Genomic DNA, 23,663 nt, shown 5'->3' on the forward strand with positions numbered 1-23,663 from the left:
ACTAGCTGATAAATGCTAAGTTGAGACGATCACCTTCCGGTAATATTTTCTTGTGCATTCGTGTTCCTTATGCAACCCCTCTTTATATATCCCCATTCCCATATGGTGCCATTTAAAAAGTTTTCAGATTGATTAATTATGCAGCTTGCCCAAGTCAGTAGTATCAATATGGACCAGATTTAGGGAAAACCCCCAATGTGGAGTAAGATTCTGCAAAGGAAAGTTTGACATCCACATTTAGGTGGATGTCAAACTTTCCTTTGCAGTATCAATATGTATACTTAAAGCGTTTCACCGAGGGGGTAGTTCCCATAGTTGCCCTAAAAAAAGGCCAGTTTGTTTGCCGAGCCTCTACATCAACCGGTCACAGCTCTTGCAGCAGTCTTGATGAAATTGCTTTGCTGTGTAGGTAACCATACTTCACATTTTCACAGTAAACTTTTTGCATTCACATTACGCATTCTCTCACTTTTGGTTTATTTACAGTCTATGGATATTACAAGCACGCTATGAATACATCTTGAAATGAATAACCGAAAAAATGTACCAACATGCTTTCACATGCAACAGGTACTATATTAAAATGTAAAAAGGAAAGTATAAGAGCAAGCACGTCCGTAGCAAGTACAGAAAGAATGCAACTTTACAAACAGTGCTATACCCATAGATTAAAAGCAGAAGCCTAAAAACATACTTTCACACACTCTCAGAATTGAGAGTATCACCAACACAAAAAATTACGACTTCATTTATACACATACACAGTCGTTGCCAATGTCAAAATTGCATGACTATAATAAAGTCTAGTATAAAACATACCATATTAATCTTAAAAGCTCTAAACATTCTAAAAATTATTCACAAAGATGTCCGAACACTGTGTTTAGGCCAAAGTTATGAATAGTAAAATAAATTGAGTTTTGCAACAATTGCAATTTTTTTAAATAGAATGAAAAAAAATCACCGAGTGGTCCATCTCTACCGTTTCCCCCGATCCTTTCCTAGCAATCAAAGCTCCAGCCAATGGCAGAGTGACAGCACACTATAGGCGTCTTCTTTTCGGAAGAGGCTTCAGAGACGAGCATCCTTTTGTCGGTGAGCCCCGAATGTGAAGGCCAGAACTCTGTGGCACAGATTCAGCCAGCTTACGGAAGGTGGCTTGCAATAAGCCCCTAGCCTCCACCAGTGCTTGAACGTCATGGCAGCAGTAAAGGAGAAAACTGCACTTTTCCAATTCCTCGGTTATACTTTTGTGTAGCTCCGACACTGAGGGGGCTGCTGCCCCAGGAAGCATAGAAACCCCAGGCTGTAAAGGCACTTCACAAAAGCTGGTCTCATTGACAAAGGGAATGTCTGACTCTGATGTTGCTGTACCAAGATCCTGTGAAGACACTTCAGAAGGGCTGGGCTGATTGACAAGGGGAATCTCGGAACTTGTTTCGGATTCCGGACAGCTTTCAAGAGTAATTTGCGGTCGATTGAGGTAACTCTGCGGAAGAGAGAAAAGCCCCACCTGTCGCTGTACTTAAAAACAACACAAAAGTGCTTGCATGGGCACTTGTGCTTCCTGAAATCAGGGCAGGTACACGATGGCTTGGTGAAGTCGACAGTGTGCAGATTATCATCACTTCTTTCAGAATGAACCATAAACACACCTTCAACGGGGAGCTCTTTCATGTCTGTGGGGGTGTATTCCTCTGCGTTAACGAGCCATCTTAGCATATGCTTAACGAACCCATGAGTCCGGTTGTGCAGGTATGCAGGAACATTTTAACTGTACTGTCTGTACGTTGATCACTGCCTCCTTGCTGCCTCATGGAATTTCGCTTCTTTGTCGGGAAGGTAGCCATGAACGACAGTCAGGATCAGGGATGTTAACAACCGTTTCCCGCTGGAACGTTTCACGTACTGTGCCTTCAACACGCGGTTTTGGGCCTCAATGCCGTTATTTGTGGTCAACACAACGTCAAACTCCAGCCTGTAAGACATGACCCACAGCTCCTTTACTGACAGCCACACTTCTTCAAAGTAACTGCGGAATCTTTAGTTTTTCCAATACTCAGAGTCAACAAGGACTTCAACCGCCTTGTCAAAGTCATGCTGAGTTGAAGCACTGGCTACGTGTTTCATGAGTCTCAGGGCCACATCTGGATCGGATATGCTGTTTTCCTTTCTGCGCAGCCACCTCTGCCATGCCTGTAGTCTATGGAAGTCACAGATGGAGATTTGACTCTCTGGAAACACTTGCTTGATGGCACTTATTTCTGCTTTGCTATAATCTACCATCCAGTATTGTGGGGACCAGTTGTCACACCACTGCTTGAAAACGTCTAAAGCCTCAGCGATACAGTGGCCGTCTCGAACTGTATGATAAACACACCAGCTGGTGTGTATCCGGACGGTGTTTTCACGACAAGCAAGAAAAGTGGGAGGGCATAGTCACTCGTCTTGTGCGTTGCGTCCAGGCAAACTACTGAGCCTCCGTACTTTTTAAGCATGCTCCTCATGAACTTTCTTTGGAAGCAAAACAGCCACGTGCCTTCACACTCGCTGGCAACGCCCTCTTCCACGTTGTCCGAGTCGCTGCTACCCACGAAGCTGCGTGCTGCATACGGCCGATAGACAACGGAGGATTCGGGTTGCTCACCCCTGATCTTTTCAATTAGGATTCTAGCATTCTCTTCATCAACTGTGCTGAAGCGGTCTTGCTTAAGCACAGCTTGGATCTGGTTGCTGATGTAACGATGTGTTGGGAAAAAGGCCCTGCAGCTGCTATCAGGCTTCTCCTTGTTCGCAAAAAGTACGTCGTGCACGTAATAGTGAAGGCACTTTTTCACATCTGATACAGAAGTAATGCCTTCTCTTTCCAACATCTGAATTCGCTCAGCAACGTTCTTGTCCATGTTTTGGCTGAAAGCTTCCATGTCCTCGAAACCATGGTTTTGATGGGAACTGCAGTCGGCAATCCTTACATATACCCGCGTCTCTTTGGCCACAGTCTGCTGCTCTGCGTCAAGTGCCTCCTGCAGCTCCTTGGCCTTGTCGGCTTTCAGACGACCCTCTCTTGTCTTGCCGCATGGCTGGGGCACATCCACCTAGAAAGCAGGCACTGTTAAGTACACAGATCATATTTTATGGTTTCAAACAGTGCGACAAGATGAGGGCGAAGTCAAGATGAGACATAAGACAGCGCTGAACTAATAGCTGGAAGTATATTTCCACTATTGCCAGTATGTATACATGTGGGAAATAGCAAAATAAGAGTGCAAAGCACAAAACACATACAGTCTTGGCTTAGATGCCCTAGACTGTATGCGTTGTGCTCATTTTATCTTTCACACTCTGTTTATCTTGCTATTTCCCACGTGTATACATACTGGCAATGGTGGAAATACAGAGCGCTGTCTTCTGTCTCATCTTGACTTTGCCCTCATCTTGTTGCGCTGCTTGAAATCATAATTATCTTCAGCCAACTGTGTTGTGTCGGATTGCACAATCATAAATGACATAAAGGTCCCCAGAAATTAATCTGGAAATATTTTTTACTTGTCATTGCACATTACATACCTGGATATCTGGGTACAACTCAATCCAGTTCAAATTCATTGTTGCTGCACACCCCTTCCTCTTTGTGCCTTGGAGGTTCACCCGCTTCTTCTCGTACGCCTTCTTCTGCCAGTCAGTGGTACTTGAACTCTGTAAATGAAGTTAACAATATTTATTTCTCGTGTAAACTTGTAGTAACTTAAAGTATATCTTCTTTACACTGCCTACACACAATCTTTGAACTGGAAGACTGCTGGATATGTGCATGAGATTGAAACTTTTGGAAGTGCATCACCATGTAACATACCTGTTCTTTTTTTTCTTCTGAGTTTTCTTGTGGTACTCCGTTCCAAATATGCACACTTTGACCGTTTCCTTGACAACTCGGAACGGCACATTGTCCACAGAGATTCGAGATCCACAGTGGATCATGGAGAAGACGACATTGGCTGAAAATAAACAATAAAGATGATTTAATGCAGGCATCTAGTTTTATGCATGGCAGAGAGCAATATCAAATCTTGTTTTAGTTTTTGTGTAATGGCAGCAAAAAAACTTTAAGATGCGCTGCCTCTGGCAGGAAGTTCTGGTTTTCGTCAACCAGAATAATAAATATAATTATCAAAATAATATAATTATTACCGAGACTTTTTATGCGGTTTTTAAGTTACAACTTACAAGCAGCACCAACACGTTACAGTTTGGTTGGGCCTTGGGATTTTAATATAATTTGGCAAAAAATCTCGACCCTGACCCTTCAGCTTCTTATATACAGCGTTCAACATCAGGCCCGCCTTGCTCTAGACGTCTAATTCACACTTCCTGGAGGACCACGGATGGCACGCACGGCCGTGTCACAATTAGCTTGCTAGCGCGGTGCTAATCATGACTAAAACCGAAAAAATACAGTTCAGTTACAACTGAATAATTCGGGGTTAAGCAACGGGGACCAAAGAAACACGCAGACACAGACAAGGCGCCAATTACAGCTCCAATAACGTTTATAGAATCTCTGAAGATCGGGTCATGTCCCGGTAATCCGAACAATACTTCACTCACACTGAAATGAATCGGTTCCAGGGGAACTGTGAACCGGTAACGAAAACAATGATACCTAACCCTAACTTCAAAAAGGCGAAAACCAATAACCGCAACTGAGAAGAAGCCTGTCCTACCGTGTCCCTAGCTGGTTTAAATTACTACTGCGTGTTTCAATGCTAGATCTATGCGCAGAACAATACATTAAGAAGCAATCGAGACATCCTCACATTTAGACGACTTGCTCAGGTCTCTTGATGTCCGCACAGCATACCTCTCGTTGACGGCAGCCAGGGACCTCTCAAAAAGCTTTAGCTCTTCGTCTGACTTCAGGTAGCCATGAGAGTAGCCGTCGTCATGACGTAAACCTTGGAGGTACTTTTCGATCACCTTCTGTCGGTCAGGAGGCTCGCTCATCGTTGCGTTCCGATTTTCCGGCCACTTAACAAGACATTGCACGCTTCTCGCTCACGTGGAGGTCACGCCACCACAGCGACCGCGTCGACCACGTACCACGCCGTCAAACGGAGAGAGAGAGAGAGGGACAGAGAGAAAAAAAAAGGAAATGGTGGCTACGTCATCGCGGCGAGGCCCCGCCCTGGACGGATTTGTTGTGAGAACAGTCGCACCCGAAGAAAGATGCGTCCCAGTCTCGGAGGCGATAAGGTGTGGAACGCAAAGTGACGCACAGGTGTCCCTACCACCTCGTTTCAGCTAAAGTCCCTGAAAAATAAACTAAAGTAGCGCCATTCGTGTCATTGTGCAGCCTCCTCTCCCCTCGCGTGCATTGCAGATAGTAAACGACGCTAGTTGAGGGGCTGTATGGCTCCTGGCCGCAAAGATGAGCTTGTACTCATGTTTCCGTTAAAGCGCATCTGGGCGCTAGGGTTCTAGGCGATGCACCGAGAGAGTGATTGAGAAAAAAAAATAATATAAAAAGTAACGTTAAATACAACGATGTGACGTGTATATAAGCAAGTGGCATGCAGTGGCAAAAAACATCACTGCAAGCAGGCAATACTCAACGCGATTGCACACCGTTTGCATGCAGACGCGCTCAATGGTGTCGCTCTCGATGGCAGCGCTACTGCTGTCCATGTGATAAACTCGGCGGTGCTAAGAATCTGCAGCATGACGCACTAGCCTTGTGAAGATATTGCAAACGCCATTTTGTTTGTCCACTTTCGCGGTGTTTGTTTGTGGCTAGGCGTGCGCGCTTGGTATTGTTGTGTAGCCGGAGTTTGACCGCGCGTGAGTGTGTGCACGGTAATCCTGCACGTTTCGGGATGCCGACCTGCTGTGCCAGCGGTTGCAAATGCAGGTAGAGCAGAGGAAAGAAGCTATCTTCGCTTCCGCGAGGAAAAGACGATGCCGCTCGGCAAGAAGTGTGGCTCCAGCGTATCGGAAGGACTGACTTGGACACTGTATCGTCGCGGCTTTGCGAGGTGAGTACCGGCGAGCTAAACTTTATCGTTTTGCTTGTATTCGTGTTTACAGTGTTGCGGTACTGTCAAGCTTGAGCATCACACAAAGAGAGTAACCGCGTCGATGGTAAACGTGCATGCCAGCTGAAACGCGTGCCGCATTTAGTGCCGTGTAAACCTTGCGTCCCTGGCTTGATCCATGCCGACCGCGGCGGCTGCATTTTCGATTGAGGCGGAAATGTTGGGGCCTGTGTACTTAGCATTATATGCACGTTATTGAATACCAGGTGGGCGAAATTTCCGTAGCCCTCCAAAAGGGCGTCCCTCATAATCAAATTGTGGTTTTGGAACGTTAAACGCCAGATATTATTATTATTATTATTATTATTATTAATACTCGTTTGATCCAGAAATAATCGTTGACTATGTTACAAAGTAAATGTAATGGATACATTCAAGTGCTAAACTAAACTTTGTTTATTGGCCGACGTATAGTTAAATGACTCCCGCGAGTATGGGTGTAAGGACTTTATGTATAAAGGCGTGGGCAGCGACCTGAATGTCGCATCATTTCGTTTAAGCATGTGCTCCAGCGCGCTCAGTATTCAGAAGCTCTGTGGTTGAAATAAGGACACGCAAAGCTAAATGGTGCGTACTTCTACATACTGTACGCACTGCGTGCTAGTCTGGTGGGAAGAGAATGTGGCAAACAGTGCGTAGTCGTGTACGTGTTGACACTAAAGGTTATTTTAGTTTCTTTTAGAGCGTGCTGCTTCATTGTTTAACAGTAGCCGCGAATATTTCCTCAGCTAGGACCACTTCACTGCGGACCAATTCGAGCCGGTACTGCTGCGCAAGTTTGGTACTAAAAAGTTGGAGACGCGGCGCCTACGATCTTCAGTCAAGAGCATTTGCAAATGTCAGGTAAGCCAATCGCGTTAAAAAACTGAAGAATGTTTAGTTCGTCTTTGTTGTTTTCTGCATCACCCATAATTACTTCTCAGCCTTTCACTAACCTGAAACATGTCGTCTTGCATATAGGTGTTGTGCACTGTTTTTGTATAGCTAATGGCTTTTCTTTGGTATAATTAATGCATTTTTTTTTTCATTCTCCAGAATGCAATGATTCAGCCCGCTCATCTTGTGGCCTTAATCTACTACTAACAACAGCTGCTCTTGTTGATGGTGAGTTGACGGTTAAGCGGATCTCACGCCTTTTCCCTCTTCGTTATCATTAATACATGTTTGGATTATGCAGAAGCCAAAGAGACACACTGCCCATCAGCTACGAATGTGCTTCTGACACCAGCTGCTGTTGATGGTGAGTTCTTACTGCATTTATTACTTACCGTAATTACAAACGTGATTTATGCCTTCATTGATGTTTTATAATTTGCAGGCTATGGAGCTAACAGTGATGCTACTCAAGCAGGGTTAGGTCCTTCATAAGTTAACGTAGCTAACACACATGCTGCATGTAGTCAAAGCATTGTAGCGGCTTGTAACTTGTATCCATTGGTTTATATATTTTACAATCATGTCTGTAGGGGTGTGCTGCAGATCCACAACATTTTGCTCCGCAGTATGGTGTTCAGCATATTGCAAGCATTGAAAGCATCGTTGCTTGGGTTTTGGCATGCATTCTTATTACTGAAAAATTGTAATGCACCTGTGCGTATTGTAAATGCTTCAAGTAGTGTTGACGCTTGTTTGCCAAAATGCGATGTAACAGAGATGATGGTCTTCTTCAATTTGTGTTTATCTTTTTTAGGTCACACTGCCACTCATTCAGCACCATCGGATTTTCCAGAAGGTAATGGCAGTGATATGTTGCTTTGAAATTTCACCTAATATATTGTTGATCTCATGTTGCAGATGCACCTTCAAGTTCCGAATGTGACGCACTGCCAGCTTGTCCAACATCTTGTTCAGCAGGTGAGTGCTACTTTTCATGTTTTGTATAGGCATGTGTGTGCCGGATGGTTTCGTTGGTTCCAACTATCATATGTGCGCAGGTGTGGATACCACCCATGAATCGAGCTGCCAGCCATTTCAAGCTTTGACAGTGCCTGTTGAGTGTGTGTGAAATTTCTGTTCAGTATCATATACATTTCCTAATTTTAGTCACGGGCAATCCCTCATTGCCTGTGCTGCAACTGTGCTAATTTAAAGCTTTGGTGACTGTACCGGTCTTCAGTACTACTAATAAAATTATCCGTCATTTACAGCTCAGCAGAACTTTTGTGCTGCCTGTGGAGGATTTCTGTCTGCTGAGGGCACAGCTGATGTCACCGGTAAGTGTTCAGTGCTACATTTCTCACACACTATGCAATATACACTTAAGTGTGACACATCGTCGCCTACAGGAAATTACGTGCACGCTCATAACAGATTGATATATTGGTGCATTTAATAGTGCGGATGCGCTCTAAGTACTGGTGCCCTGTTTTGTTTCTTTTGCTGGTATGCTCATTCTTGTAAAGCGAGAGTAGTCGCACACAACGTAAGTTTATTGGAGGAACATGTAAGCTGTGTTTTGTGTACAGTAATGCATAGCACACTGTTACACACTGCGCAACATCATCACACTATCACTTGTGACAAGCAATCAGCTGCCGTCTTGTAGCAACTCTGTCAAAAAAAGCTACAACAGTGGAACCATGGCACTCTCCCCACTTTGTTTGAAATAACCACCGCCATTGATAACCCTACGTCATAACCGAGAGTATGTGCCATATATTCATGTCTTTACTCATTACTAACCATTGGCATAGCTAGGACGTGGTTCACCGGACACTTGCTGCTCCCAAAATGTCTTTCTGCCTTCACACGCAGAGTACAAAGTGAGACGTGACCACACTTGACTGTCCTGCCCCTATTTCGGATCAAGGACACGCCCCCACAAAAAAAAATAGTTCACCTGCATGCATTGCAGGTTCTGCGCAGCTCCATTTGTCCCTCTTCATTGAGCTACAGTGTCAGCTTATGCTGTTTGTTAAAACCAGTGTTGTGTTCTCAAAAAGTTAACGCTTACACTTTTCTGCTGAATAATATGGAGTGACACTGATTTTTTTTTTTTTTTGTTTCTTATGATCCTTATGGTTCTCCCTCACATGCTAGTCTGGGTTAAATAGTGAAGTTTTCAAACTCTTGTCAGTTCCTGCTTAATCTGTGCTTTGCAGGCTCCAGTTCAAGTAGTTGGGATGCTGATCAAGCAGTAGTAGCTGTCTTTCACAGAAGAATAGCTACATTGGAAGAGTGCTTGAACAACATGAAGCGGAAAGTTGCTACACTGCAACAACAGAAAAGCAGAGCAAACCGTAGAAACCATGAACTCACGCGAAACATCAAGAAGTACCTGTCACCAGATCAACTGCAAGGCGTGTGGACTTCCACTATGCGAAAAAGCAATGGTCTACTGAGACTATACAGAAAGGCCTCAAGCTCCGTTTGGCATGAGGATCGAGAGGCTACAATGCCGTCAGGGAGCTTGCTGTACCCCTTCCGAGTGAAAGAACTTTACAACGTCGTGTTGGAAACTACAAGTTCTCACCAGGAATTCTACATGAGGTTCTGAAGTCCCTTGCTTTAAAGGTGAAAGGATGGTGTAGCTTAATGTATTTGTTACTTTATTCTTGAGAGCATCTCCTTCAGCAGTACACCTTGAGCAAACGGTGAAACCTTTTCCAGAGCCTTCCACTATGGCATGTCTCATGATTGTATCATGGTTTTCGCACGTAAACCCTAATATTTATTAAGCTTTCATGTGTTGCTAGTGCCAGTGTTAGTGCCTGTCACTGCGCTCTTTGTCGTGCACGTTTTAGCGGCCATTCATAAAGTTTTCACAACATATGCTCACCTTTCCTTCACTTATGACTTCAGGTCCTCTAACTAGGCACAATTCCACATAAATTTCAATGGGTGATAATCTTCTTGCATGCAAACATCGAAATACAGCTTGAACTGTGCACTGCCTGTTTATTCTTGAAAAGCATTGTATTTTAAATGTCTTTATTAATGCCTTTGTTGCTTAATGCATGTTGCATATTTCAGATAACCACCATGAAGGAGCATGAGAGGCATGCAGTTCTGATGCTCGATGAAATTCTGTTGAGCTCAGGGCTTGCATTTGACCAAACGACTGGCACTGTTATTGGAAGGCCAACTTTACCTTTGGCCGACGGTTCTCTGCCTCATGCTGCAGTGGCAACGCATGGACTTGTTTTCATGCTGGGTGGGGTTACGCAAAGATGAAAGCAGACAGTTGCTTATCACTTTACTGGAAACTCGTTCAGCAGTATTGCAGTTTAAGAACAGTTGATTGAAATTATTCAGGAATGTGAAACAATCGGGGTTCGTATAGATGCAGTCGTTAGCAACATGGGTGGTGGGAATATGGCACTCTGGAGAGAAATTGGCATTGTTGTGGGAAAGCATTCTGTGTCAAGAGTTTCTTGTTGTCATCCTGTTGACCAAAATCACAAGCTTTATTTTATGACAGACACCGCACATTTGCTAAAAAACTTGAGGAACCACCTCACACGTGGTCAATCGATTTTCCTTCCCAAAAATGTGGTCGAAAAGCACAAGCTGCCTTCGAATGAGGTCAACCTTGTGCCGATTCAGAATCTGGTAGAAATAGACTCTGAACTGTAATTAAACATAGCACCGCGCTTGAAACCATCCTTCTTGGACCAAGGACACTATGAGAAAATGAAAGTGGGGCCTGCATTTTCGTTGCTAAATTACGATACTGCAGCTGCACTACCTTTCTTGGTCTAAAGGGAAGATTTGCCCCAAGAAGCGTTGACAACAGCATGGTTCATAGAAACCATTTATAGGTGGTTCAAAGTACTGACATCACGTACAACGAAGCTTGGCATCAGCAAGTTAAATGATCAGAAATATGAGGACTCACTGATTTTTTTAAATGATATGGTAACTCTTTTTACAGATCTGAAGATAGGCTCTCCATCGAAACACGTGTGGAAGCCTGTGCAGACGGGCATTATTTATGTGTGTAAAGTTGCATTGGAACTGCAGTATTATTATCTTAATGAGAAGGGCTTCTTTTTTGTTTTGCTCGGCCGATTTGCCCAAGATGCTCTTGAGAATTTGTTCTCCACTCTGAGGGCGAAGAATGCAGTACCAAAAGCTCTTCAATTTCGTAGTGCTATTCGAGGTGCTACTTTGGCACAGTTCTTTCGCCCCAGTAGAAGTGGAATCTATGCTATCGGCGATGCTCCTTCCCTAGTTGGCATCGAAAATTGCCACGCAAGAGCTCCTAGCAGCAATGATGCAGAAGCTGTTGAATATCCCAGTGATCTTCTCGACATAAGCATGATGGAGCATGAGTCTTTTATTTACCTTGCTGGGTTTGTGGTAAAGAGTGTTGCAAAGCACACAGGAATTTGTGAGCAGTGCAAAACTGCCACAGTGTCAAACGAAGTTAGTGTGCTCACAAAGTTAAAATCCTACACTGATGACAGCAAGCTCGTATCACCAGGGCCAGCAGTACTTCATTTGCTCGAAACAGCTGAGAATATGTTTTGAGTGAATAGCGACAAGCTTCTGTGCAATGAAGTTACGATTGGTCAACTTGTGACCACCACTAATGACAGTGTGCAAGCTGTCAATTGTTTTCGACCTTGCCACAACATTCAGGAGAGGTTGCTGAGAGCATTTTTTAAAACCAGAATTAACATTCTTCTGCGGAAAGAGAATATGCGTTTGGCAGCTGATGAAGCTAAAGATGCAAAAACTGGCAGTCGTAGCATTGGAAAGCAGGCTGCTACAACCAATGTAAAATAGTGTGTATGCCTCATTTCTTTCGTGTTTTCCTTCCGTTTTTCTATGATGCATATGTGGTATGGCCTCTTAAGCTAGTCTGTAGGCACAGTACTCACGGATTGAAATGCAGGAATTATGGTTTTGTTCATTGCCTCTGTGTTTGTTTTCTCGTTTTTCCTCTCTTTGCTTTGCATTTCTTGCCAAACGCAATTCTAAGCTCGTGTATTTTTATTTTGACTTCTGCTAGGTTGGCCTGTGGCTGATTTTTCTCTTGTTGTCTTGAGGCTGAAGCTATTGTTGCCCTATGATTTTACAGCTTTGCACTTGTTGTTGAGGGCAATTATAAGCTCGTGTGTTTTTATTCCGACTACATCTGGGTTGGCCTCTATTTTAGTGGCTAATTTCGCTCTTCTTCTCTTCAGATAGTTACCCTCACAAGTCTATGATTAGGTCCATGGTTTTGCTGTGCCTATTACATCTGTTTTATTATGTCTTTTACATGTATGTCCTGTTTCATGCCTACATACCTGCATGATATGTTTTGCATATCCCCAGTAGGGGCTTTCCATGTCTACTTCCTATTCCTGTGCTTTCAAAAGTTCAATATGTGTACTTCATTTCATTCGCTAAATTCCACATGTGGAGTGTTAATCTTGATAAAGGTGTTTGGCACAAATTGCGTCCACTTGTCCCTAGTTGTGAGTGCACCACGAATGCCATCGCTTTTCTTTACTCTTGTCATTGTGATGTGCACGTATAGCAACAAGTCGCGGTTAACACATATTTCATGTCATTTATTGTGTACACTGCATAACTATCATGTATGATTGAGGCAGTCCTGCATTTTCATGAAATGTTGAATAAATGTCATGTTTTGTGCCCTCCATTCAGTTTTTGCATAGAATCAACTGTACTTGAACTTTGGTGTTTACCAATAAAGTGACATTATGGAATGGGGTTTCCTAATGAATACCAGGCCCTTTTGTTTGCTCGACATATTGCATGCTATTATGATGGCATATGCATAAACATGTCATGCCATGAACATCCAAATTATACGTGTGTACTGAATGCTGCCTTCCCAGACGCAGTCATTCTTATGTATTCAGGCCAGGGAAGACCGAGGTGTGATGGATGTTGAGTCACCTAGAGCCGGTATGTAAGTGTAAAACATTATTCTAAGAGAAATGTATTCTGCTTAAACAATGGGGACAATCATATGTGCAAAGAAGGAACTTCATGTAACACTGGACACAAACGGTATGGGCCTCACCAGAACACAGAGGAGAAACATGCACATTATCGCACTACCCCAACCTCTGTCCTTGTGAAATGCCAGCTGTTCGTACCTTATAATAATAACCAAGTAGCTTGAGATGCGTTATTCTTTATGGAGCAAGCTATGCTTACTCATTTTTATTGATTGCATTTTAACACACCTATTAAAAGAATAAAGGCATGGACGACAACATAGGTAGAAAATTTCATTGGACACATGCTGGACTAACAACTGCAAGTCTCCAATTGGAATATGTTTTACAGCAATCGCAAATGTTAGTATGGTCGGGCTGCATGCACCCCTTGTGTGCAGATTTTTAGGTCCTGTCGAGGAGGTTAAACTCTCAAACACGTTGGCAGATAGAAGAGAAATGCAGGGAAAAAGGACAAAGTTCAGTCTTCATATATGTTTTATTTGTTGGGTTGCGCATTGAGCTGCTAGAGAGAGATGCTAAAAAGCACTATGCATGCGCGAACGCTACCTTTTTTTGTATTCTTCAGATAGTATTTCCTTTGTTTACCGCCTGTCTTACGTAATACTTCTATGAGCTCTATTGCCTCCTCAGCTGCGCTTTCATTTTTTTTTTTTCTAATATGAGCGAACTCACCCAGTTTTACACTAGTTTACATATCAATATACCTTTTATGCAAACTGTAACAAGCCACGTCTGTCAATATACGCGCACGATGTGCAGTAGTTGTTTAAATTACTCTACATTGAATAATGCGAGCAGCATATAACCTCACAGACCGAAGAATGAATCAGCATGACCATGTGACCTGATTTTGTCAGCACTTGCCAGTAGTATCACATGGCCTAACTCGCTCACGCAGTCGCTTCATGCAATTGGCGGTGAACTCGAATTGGTCGGCCCCGCGCCGACAACGTATATCTGAGTCTTTCCTTCGACTGCGCACGGCGCTGTATTAAATATTGCTGCGGTGACCTTTTAAAGCTTTCGGTACCGACGGTCCAAGAAGAGCGTGCCAAAGTCATAGTTGCTTTCGTAGTTTTTTCTACAGTAGAAAGGTTGGCTTCTTCGCCCAAAACGCTTCCTTTGAAAACGTAGAACGATCCATTGCCTGTTTTGCGAGGGGTTGCTAGCTTTCTATTCCTTCGAATCGACTAACGAACGAACGAGTAATGTCACCACACTAACGATACAAAGAACTGTTCAGCGACGAGTGAAATGCAAAGGAAGTGTACCGAAGACGAAATACTGGCAACGCCGCACACACGCTGGGGCAGCGATGAAGAATCTCGGAATGATGGCCGCCGTAGACTTTGCTTCTGTGAAGCGAGCGCGCGCTCCCCGAATAGACGCCACCGGCGTACCCTTTCAGCATACCCGAGGCACGGCCGCTCGATGAAAAACGCACGGCGCAGCAGTGCCCGAGCTGCCCAAGCGTCTGGCACATCCAGTGCGCCCGCGTGCTTTCGCACTCGTAGTTTCCTGGTGGGCACTCTAGAGGCGCTGCTGTGGCTGCTGGGAGAGGAGGTAGAGGCGAAGGGGTGCGGTTGGCGCTACTTTAGTTTATTTTTCAGGGACTTTAGTTTTAGCACGGGAATACGCCAAATCAGGAAGTGCAAGGTGATATTATACGCGCTCACAGGCTCGGTCGGTTCATGAAAATGAAAACACGGCCGATCAATATCAAACTTGCTGCATACAGGCAAAAAGAAACGGTTCTTGCTAAGTGTTCCTTGCTTAAAAATAGTGGTTTTGCTCTCAGTAAGAATTTCTGCCTCGCCACGCCACGCGCGAAATTCAAAAAAAGTTAAGAGAGCATGCCAAAAGCTTGCGTAAGCCATATAAACTTGTGTACAAAAAACTGCATGTTGACGGTGAATCCTTTTATTTATTTATTTATTTATTTATTTATTTATTTATTTATTTATTTATTTAACATACCTTACAGGCTCTCGTTAGAGCATAGGGTAAGGGGGGCTTACAGAAAAAAAAAAGAAAAATGAGAACGTATACAGTTCAAATATACAAATAAATACAACATAACAGCGACATTAATAACAGTAATAGAACAAGGAAAATAGTCACCAAGTATATGCACCTCCATACTAATGTCTATGAAATGATGCTAGATGTAGTGAGAGAGTAGTTTCTCACGAGACGCGTTGTTGTTAGTGACTGAAACTACCTCGTCGGGAAGATCATTCTACAGTGAGATTGCCTGTGGCAAAGCAGATAAGTTGAACGCGCGTGTTCTGCCAAAAATACGCCTAAAGCTGCGCTGATTTCGCATGCGTGCAGACATGCGATCCGGTGTGTGTAGAGGGAAAGCGCATGGATTTCTGCTATTAATGTACTTGTGAAACAACACAAGGAGGGCTATATTGCGGCGGATATTCAATGGTTGTAAACCGATCTCGCGTTTAATTTGAGATACACTGCTGTGACAATGGTCGTTCTGAGTGATGAAGTGGGCTGCTCTGTTTTGAATGGCTTCGATCATCTGTATTAAATAGTTTTGATAAGGTGACCAAACTGGTGAGGCATATTCTAACTGTGGACGTACGAATGTTAAATAGGCTATTTTGCGGACGCTCGATGTGGAGTAATGGAGATTTCGACGTAAATAACCTAGTGTTTCGGATGCCTTGGAACAAATGGAAGTTATGGGGGAAGACCATGAAAGTTTAGAGTCAATAATAACCCCTAGATATTTGTATGATGTGGTTCGAGATACTTCACTATTTTTAATTTTGTATGAAAGAGTGGAAATCGAGGTTTTTCGGGAAACCGACATTATTTTACATTTTGAAATGTTCAAGCTCATTAACCACTTATTACACCAACTGCAAACGAGGTCTAGGTCACCTTGAAGGGCCTCATGATCAGAGGGACATGTTATGGTTCGATAAATGACACAGTCGTCTGCAAACAGGCGTATACGGGATGAAATGTTAGTCGGCAGATAGTTGATGAAGATTAAAAAGAGTAGAGGGCCAAGGGCGCTACCCTGCAGCACTCCTGAAGTGACTTCTGCGATATCTGAATGAGAATCATTTGCAAATGTAAGCTGTTAACGAAATGGAAGAAAATTTCGAAGCCATGATAGTGTTAAGGAGTCCAATTTAAGAGAATACAGTTAGGAAATCAGACGACAATGGGCGACACGGTCAAAGGCCTTCGAAAAATCGAGGAAAGCGCAATCTGTCTGTGTGTTCATGTCCAAGTTAGTCTGTAGATCTGTCGTGAATTCAAGTAGTTGTGTATCGCAAGAGAAACCTTTCCTAAAGCCATGTTGGGTGGAACTAAAAAAATTGTTTGATTCAAGATGACTGTAAATATGAGAAGCAATGATATGTTCAAGTAATTTACAGCTGATAGAGGTTAACGAGATGGGACGATAATTTTCAACCTGATCTTTACATCTTGCTTTAAATATGGGAATAACTTTTGCGACTTTCCAGTCCCTGGGAAGCTGACCGGTACACAAAGACTGTCTGAAAATGTGAAATAATATTTGAGAGGACGTGGGAATTGTATTTTTTAGTATCTTTGAATTGATATTATCGAGACCACTAGAAGTAGAAACTTTGAGGTTGTTGATTAGTTTAGTGATGCCCTCAATGTTAATATCTACGGGTGCCATGAAAGGTTAATCAAGTTCCGGAAACTCAGGAATGCTAGAATGATCTTCCCGTGTGAAAACAGAAAAAAAAAATGTGTTAAATGCAATTGCACACTGGTCTCTTGGGAGAGGTAATTGATTTTTGCCTTTCAAAGTAATATCTGTCACAGCAGAAGCAGGTGATAATTGTTGCCAAAATTTTCTGGGATTGCATTTTAATAATGATGGTAGGTCATGTTTAAAGTACTTGTCTTTAGCAGTGAATAACGCAGAAGTAAATTTTTAAGACATTCCTTATATGAATTCCAAGCAGAGGCACTACAAGCGTGCCTCCCTGTCCTATACAGCCTTTTTTTTTTATTTCTCAAAGTTCACAAATATTTGTTAAACCATGGGTTTCTCTTATCATTAGATATGGCAATTTCAGGGATGTATTTGTCGACTAATAAAGTAATCTCCTCTCTAAACAATGACCAATTTTCATCGACGGTACGACTTGACAATGAGGGCAAGAATGTGCTGTGATAGAATTCTTCCAAGTCAGAATTCATACAACTATAATTGACCTTACTGTAGTCTCTAATCATTTTTGTAGTTTTGCCCGCAACTTTGAGAGGAATGTTTATTGATAATTGAACAAGCTTATGGTCACTAAACCCTTCTAGGCAAGAGATTTCACCTACATTATCAGGATCTGAGGGAAGTAATAAATCCAAAATATTATTGCCCCGTGTTGGCTGGTTGACTATTTGAGCGAAATTAAAATCAAGGGCGAAATTCACAAAGTCAAAAGACATTTTTGAGGTGGATGATCAATTGACCAAGTGAATTTGTGGTAAATTGAAGTCACCAAACAGATAGACATTATTAGTGCGGTATTTCTCAATAGCTAATGTGGAGCTGCTGCGAAGGTGATCTATAAATGATGGTTCAGAATCAGGAGGACGGTAACATACGCCTACTAGTATTTTAGTGGCACAAATCGTGCACGCGACTCAGACAATTTCTAAGTTTGAGTTTGTATCGATGACAAAAGTAGGTATAGATTTTTTTATAGCAATAAGGACACCGCCCCCACGTTTGCTTTACCGATCACGTCGGAAGACGTTATAATCGGCATTCCCGTGAAGAATTTCACTGTCATCAACATCCTGAGTAAGCCACGTTTCAGTGAGCAGGAGGACATCAGTTAGGCTATCTTCTAAGAATGAACAAATGAGATCACGCTTGTGCATGCAAAACTGCGAATGTTAGTAAAGGAAACACATACAGCCGGTGCAGATTTACTCCGAACTTCTCTAGAGACATGAGCACGCCTATGCTTCAGCTATCTAGCAGAAAGCTTGACTGCGTGAGTAGCACTATCATATATATAACTTTTATCGCCCATGCGCAGACGATGACGGACGAGCTTGTAGGGCTTGTTTTCATTTTGGCAAATTCGATTAGCTTTCTTCTGGCTTGTAGCGTGGGTAAAGAGAAATCTTCACGTACTGAAAATTTCGATCCCTTTAGTTTATGAGCTGAAGCAAGAACGCTCTGCTTATCTTTGAAAAAAGCAAATTTTGCTATTATAGGCCGGTGTTTGCCAACAGCAAAGCGACCAAGTCTGTGAACTCATTCAAATTGCGCGGCACTTGTATTCTTCTGTAGTTTCTCCGAGCAAAATTTAATCACCTTCTGCTCAGATGCATTCCAGTCCTGGTTTTCATCATCTGAATTCTATTTCAAAAAATAGCAAGTTACAGCGCCTGAGTCTGTTTTCCGTGTCATCACATCTGGATGTGATTTCCACGAGTTTCTTAGAGATGGAGGACATAGCGGAACTCGAAGTGGCATCTGTGGTATATGAGGAGTGTCAAGCTTCAACACCCTCTCTGAAAGAAGCTTTACCTCAGCGTTCGTGTTTATATGGCCTTGTTTTATGCCCCTGACCTCCTCAAGTAAAGCAGTTTGAGTAGCTTCAATTCGACGCACTGTTTCGAATACCACACTATCCGATTTGGGCTCAAATGTAGGAGAACCGGTATTACCTTCGAGTACTGACACCCTCTCCGATATGCTTCTCAAATCAGCTTCTATGTGCTGCACAGTCGACAAAACACTACTCAGTATATTTTCCATTTTGGCTCCAGGCCCGGGATTTAACTCGACGTCACCCGACAACACAAGCAACAACCCTAAGTACGCTGAGTGCGCTGAGTGACAGGCAAGATAACACTCGTTTCATAGCACTCCAAAGTTCAGGTGGACACGACAACGCAACAAGACAGTAGTCATTGCTTTTGCCACATGAAGCATTTGCGAAATATCTAACCTGGAAAAGCAGCATATTTAGGTGCGCCGTTTTCACTGCGGTGCCGTGCCCAAGGAAGGTTGGTCTCGGTGGGCGTATATATGTATTCGCTGGGTGCACGTCCCAATGGACGCGTCACTGTACGACCAGGGTTTCTTGGCGAGGCTCGTGTTGTCGAATGAACTTGGCTGCACGGGTATATCCGATGCTGCAGGCACCAGTAGATCCATTCGGCTATTAATCCAAGCATTTGAAGTCGAAGCCAAGTTAAAGCAGGGCAGGACACAGGAGAGCATCGCCTGGAAAAGCAGCATATTTAAGTGCGCCGTTTTCGCTGCGGTGCCGTGCCCAATGGCTACAATGACATAGATTGCACCGTTGTTGAGATCGGTATCTCAAAAGTTGCGTCGAATTCGCTTGGTACATCCTCTCAAGCACTCCGCTCTGGCCGCCTTCTTCAGTATAAACATCGCTAGGGACACGGGAGGGGAAACGGTGCTACCCGCCCGAGATTAGAATTTTCTATTTTATATACTAACACTCGTAGTATCTACCGCAAAAAAGGTGAGTTATGTACAGTAATTAACGATATGAAAGCCGATCTGATCGCACTAACTGAAACATGGCGTAGCAGCAAGATATCTAACACCGAATTGTTTCATTGTGAAAAAAGGTATGTAGTCTACCGTAGTGACCGCTCTGACAGAGTGGGGGGTGGAGTTTTGCTGGCCGTGGACGAGCGTTTTGATTGCTACTGCATATCAATTATTTCGAACATTGAATCTGTGTGGTGCTGCTTGAATGTAAATTTCAAGAAAGTTATTGTTGGGGTCTGCTATCGCTTCTCATCAAGCGATGCGTCATTTTGTGATGGCTTGCACGACTGCTTAAATCAAGTCACGATTCGTTATCCCAATGCACAACTCGTACTAATGGGGGACTTCAACTACCCGAATATTGATTGGTTCCACGCATTCCCACTTACCAACCCACCGACAACTGAGGCCAACCAGTTTATCACCACCTGCATGGAGTTTGGTTTAACACAAATCGTCACCTCACCCACACGTGTCACTCAAACTTCTTCTTCCCTTATAGACCTAGTACAAACGTCATCAGAGACTGTCACGTCACCCGTATTGCACATGCCTGGCCTGAGCGACCATAATATTTTGCATTTCACATTCAATTTGTCGCATGCACCATCAGTAAAACAGTCTAAGAACACAGAGACTACTACAAGGGTAACTATCTAGCCATTAATAATGAACTGTGCTCCTTTTTAGACATTTTCTTACCAGGTTATCTTGGGGGCTCAGTAGAAACTAATTGGTGTTCGTTCCGTAATAAAGTGTCTCAACTCATTCATCACCATATCCCTCTTCGCCAGGTGTACTCCAATAACCAAGCTCCATGGTATAACAGATACCTAAACCAACTTTCTAACAGGAAAAAAAAAAAAGACTTTTTAGAATCGCTAAGTATTCACTTAAACCGGCCAACTGAACGAAGTACAAGACAGCCTCTTTAGCATATTCGCGAGCGCTAAAGGCTACTAAATTCTCGTTCTTCAATGTAACCCTGCCGAACATCCTAAAGACTAACCCTAAACGTTTTTGGAGTATAATGAAACCACTTAGCACCAGTAAAGTATCATTGGTTACACCCACCGGCGATCCTGTTCCCGACCATCTTTGTTCTACTGTAATAAACGATACATTCATTAAGTTGTTTGTTTCATCTATTTTTACCCAACGCCCTGAGCTTCAGTCGTACAATCATTTTGCGATGGATCCCATCACGTTTGCCTCGCATGGCATCGTCACGATTATCGACAACCTCAAACTAACGTCTTCTCACGGTATTGATGGAAGTAATACTAAATTTTTAAAGAATACCAAAGAATACAGTTCCATCATCCTGAAATGCATATTTTCACAATGGTATCATGTTGGTGTACTACCTGAACACTGGAGAACTGCTTCAATTATTCCAGTACATAAAGGCGGTGATAAACATAGTCCATCTAACTATCATCCCATATCTCTCACATGTGTACCATGCAAAATAATGGAAGGTATAATATTTTCTCATTTTGTTAATTTTCTAGAGAATAATAGCTTCTTCTCTTCAACTCAGCATGGCTTTCAAAAGATTTTTTTCTTGTGATACTCAACTAATTTCTTTTACTAATGATTTGCATTTATCTTTGGACTCTGCTTCTTTAACTGACTGTATGTTTCTTGACTTTGCTAAAGCATTTGATAAATTAACCATTCTTGCTCTTATATAAACTAAGTGTTCTAAAATTGACCCTGCAGTTTTTAACTGGATTCGTACATTCCTTTCTTCTCGTGTGCAATTTGTCAGCACTAACGATGTTAATTCTTCCACTTCACCGGTTGATTCTGGGGTTCCTCAAAGATCAGTACTTGGCTCCCCGCTATTCCTAATCGATATAAATGACTTACCTTCTACTATTACTTCCAAAATTTGTTTGTTTGCTGACGACTGTGTGATTTACTGTAAAATATCTAACGGCAATGATATTCATTCTCTGCAGGCTGATCTTAATAAGATACTTCTTGGTGTCATATTTCGAAAATGGAACTAAACATTCAAAAATGCAAGTCTATGAGGATTTCTCGATCGAGTAAAACTTGTCCAACTTACTTTCTTCACAGTCACCCCCTTTAAACTGTAACATCTTACCGGTACCTTGGCGTCCACATAACTAACACTTTGTCCTTGAAATTACATACAGAACATATATAGCGTCCAAAGCTAATAAAACATTGGGTTACCTTCGAAGAAACTTCTTTCTTGCTCCATCGTCACTAAAGCTATTACTATATACCACATACGTCCGTCCTCAAATGGAATATGCTTCATTTGTTAGGGACTCCGGTCAGGTAACATTATCACACATGTTGGAATCCGTTCAAAATCGTGCAGCTCGTTTCATTTTGGCTAACTACCATCGTTCAGCTAGTGTCACACAAATGAAGGCATCTCTAAACCTCATCCCACTACTTACCCGCCGAAAGCGCACTCGCATTTGCCTGTTTCATAAAATATTCTATCATAATCCGAAACTCCGTTCCCGTTTAATCCAAGCTGCTCCCTTCATTTCTCTTCGCCGTAATCACCAACAAAAAGTCACAGTCCCCCATTGCAACACAGTAACATGTGCCCAATCATATCTCCCAAGAACTTGTAATGAATGGAATTCCCTGCCTGCATCAATAACAAGCATCAATGAATCCATTCAATTTAAGAATGTTCTTAAAACAATGATTACCTAATTACCCCCTGTATGTTTGTTGAACAGTTTATTTGTATTGCTTTGTGCCTTCATCATGTAATAAAAATAAAATTAATGTTATCATTTGCTTTATTAAGATGTGAGTTAGGAGTAATAATCATTGTACACCAATTAGTGACAACATTTTTATGCCATCTGCTTTGTATTCCTTGTTTTTTTTTATTGTTGCACATGCCCTTCCCCTCTAAAATGTACTGTGTACCCTCAGGGTAAAATAAATAATAAAATAATAATAATAATAATATGGGATGGACATCATTTGAGGGTAGGGAAGCTAGCAGCAAGATAAAATTTGAGAAGCGATTGAGAGAAATGGGGAGGAGCGTTGGCCTAGGAAGGTATTCAGCTACTTGTACATGAAGAATTTCGATACAAAATGACAGAAGCGAACTAGAAAATTGACTGGTAAATACTTGGAAAACAGCAGGGGGCCAAACCGAAAAGAATTATCGGTTAAGAAGAAGGTGAAGAAAGCTAAGACCGATATGTGGAGAATTGGCATGATTAAGAAGTCCGCACTAGAGATCTATCGAACTTTTAAGCAGGAAATAGCCAAGGAAAGGATCTTTCATAATACTCGGGGTAGTTCTCTACTGTTTGAGGCCAGGACGGGAGTATTGCGAACAAAGACATATCGGGCCAAATACGAAGGGGTAGACACGGTATGCAGTGCGTGTGGAGACGAAGAAGAAACTGCCGAACACTTGATAATGTTCAGTAAAGGGCTTCACCCTGTAGTTCAGGTTGATGGCGCAGAGTTTTTCAGAGCACTGGGGTTTAGGGACCATGAGGGCAAAATGGACTTTAAGCGGGTAGAATTAACTAGAAGGAGGTTATCTGATTGGTGGCTAAAGTCAAGGCACGAGTGGAAATTGAACCCTTCGCTGCAAAGAATGAATCCTCAACCTCACTATTTAAGGAAAAAAATAAATGAATCTAGTTTTTTGTTCATTAAGTATTACGGCTTGGTGGCGCTAGCCACCGCCCGATCTAAAGGGTACAGCCATATCCATCCATCTATCTATCCACCCATCCATCCAGCAAAGCGTTGGTACAATTGCTATTTTGAGCATCGCGTCGCACTGCCAGCGCAGCGTGTTTAACGCTGCGTTCCTTAGAGTTACTTGCGTGTGCCTTCTCTAGTATAAAGGCACACATACAAAACATCAACGTGTTGTTGTGGTACCTCAGATATGCGCAACAAATCCTTTTAATTTGACAATCGCACAAGTATGAATGGCGAACCCTGAGCAATATTGGTGGGCGCTGCGGATGGGGTCAGCCGTTTGAGGTATCGTTCAGAGCGGACAAACAAACAAACTTACAGACAAAGAGGCAGACAGACAGACCAAAATTTTCCCGTCGAAGGTCC

General features: G+C 42.7%; 2 protein-coding genes and 1 long non-coding RNA gene across 4 annotated transcripts in view; 1 reads left to right on the forward strand and 2 right to left on the reverse strand.

The window, feature by feature from the left end:
• The window catches only part of LOC142784968 (uncharacterized), a 31,017-nt gene that overhangs the window by 5,751 nt on the left and 1,603 nt on the right, over positions 1-23,663 (reverse strand). For both annotated transcript variants that reach the window (XR_012888795.1, XR_012888796.1), the window contains exon 2: positions 18,988-19,265. This is a non-coding gene — a long non-coding RNA (uncharacterized LOC142784968). The remainder of the gene's footprint in view (positions 1-18,987; positions 19,266-23,663) is intronic.
• Positions 459-5,364, reverse strand: LOC119166678 (uncharacterized). Its single transcript, XM_075883382.1, has 4 exons — positions 4,859-5,364; positions 3,854-3,995; positions 3,568-3,696; positions 459-3,095 (listed from the first exon to the last, which is right to left on the reverse strand). Exons 1-4 carry the CDS (start codon positions 4,999-5,001, stop codon positions 2,331-2,333), a joined length of 1,179 nt encoding a protein of 392 aa, XP_075739497.1. The 5' UTR covers positions 5,002-5,364; the 3' UTR covers positions 459-2,330.
• LOC119166679 (uncharacterized) lies at positions 5,555-12,768 on the forward strand. The gene is made up of 9 exons (XM_075883381.1): positions 5,555-6,029; positions 6,818-6,932; positions 7,125-7,193; positions 7,267-7,329; positions 7,780-7,821; positions 7,884-7,943; positions 8,024-8,086; positions 8,237-8,302; positions 9,191-12,768. Exons 2-9 carry the CDS (start codon positions 6,926-6,928, stop codon positions 9,583-9,585), a joined length of 765 nt encoding a protein of 254 aa, XP_075739496.1. The 5' UTR covers positions 5,555-6,029; positions 6,818-6,925; the 3' UTR covers positions 9,586-12,768.

The sequence above is a fragment of the Rhipicephalus microplus genome, unplaced genomic scaffold (genome assembly GCF_043290135.1).
Source record: "Rhipicephalus microplus isolate Deutch F79 unplaced genomic scaffold, USDA_Rmic scaffold_16, whole genome shotgun sequence".
Lineage (NCBI taxonomy): Eukaryota > Metazoa > Arthropoda > Arachnida > Ixodida > Ixodidae > Rhipicephalus > Rhipicephalus microplus.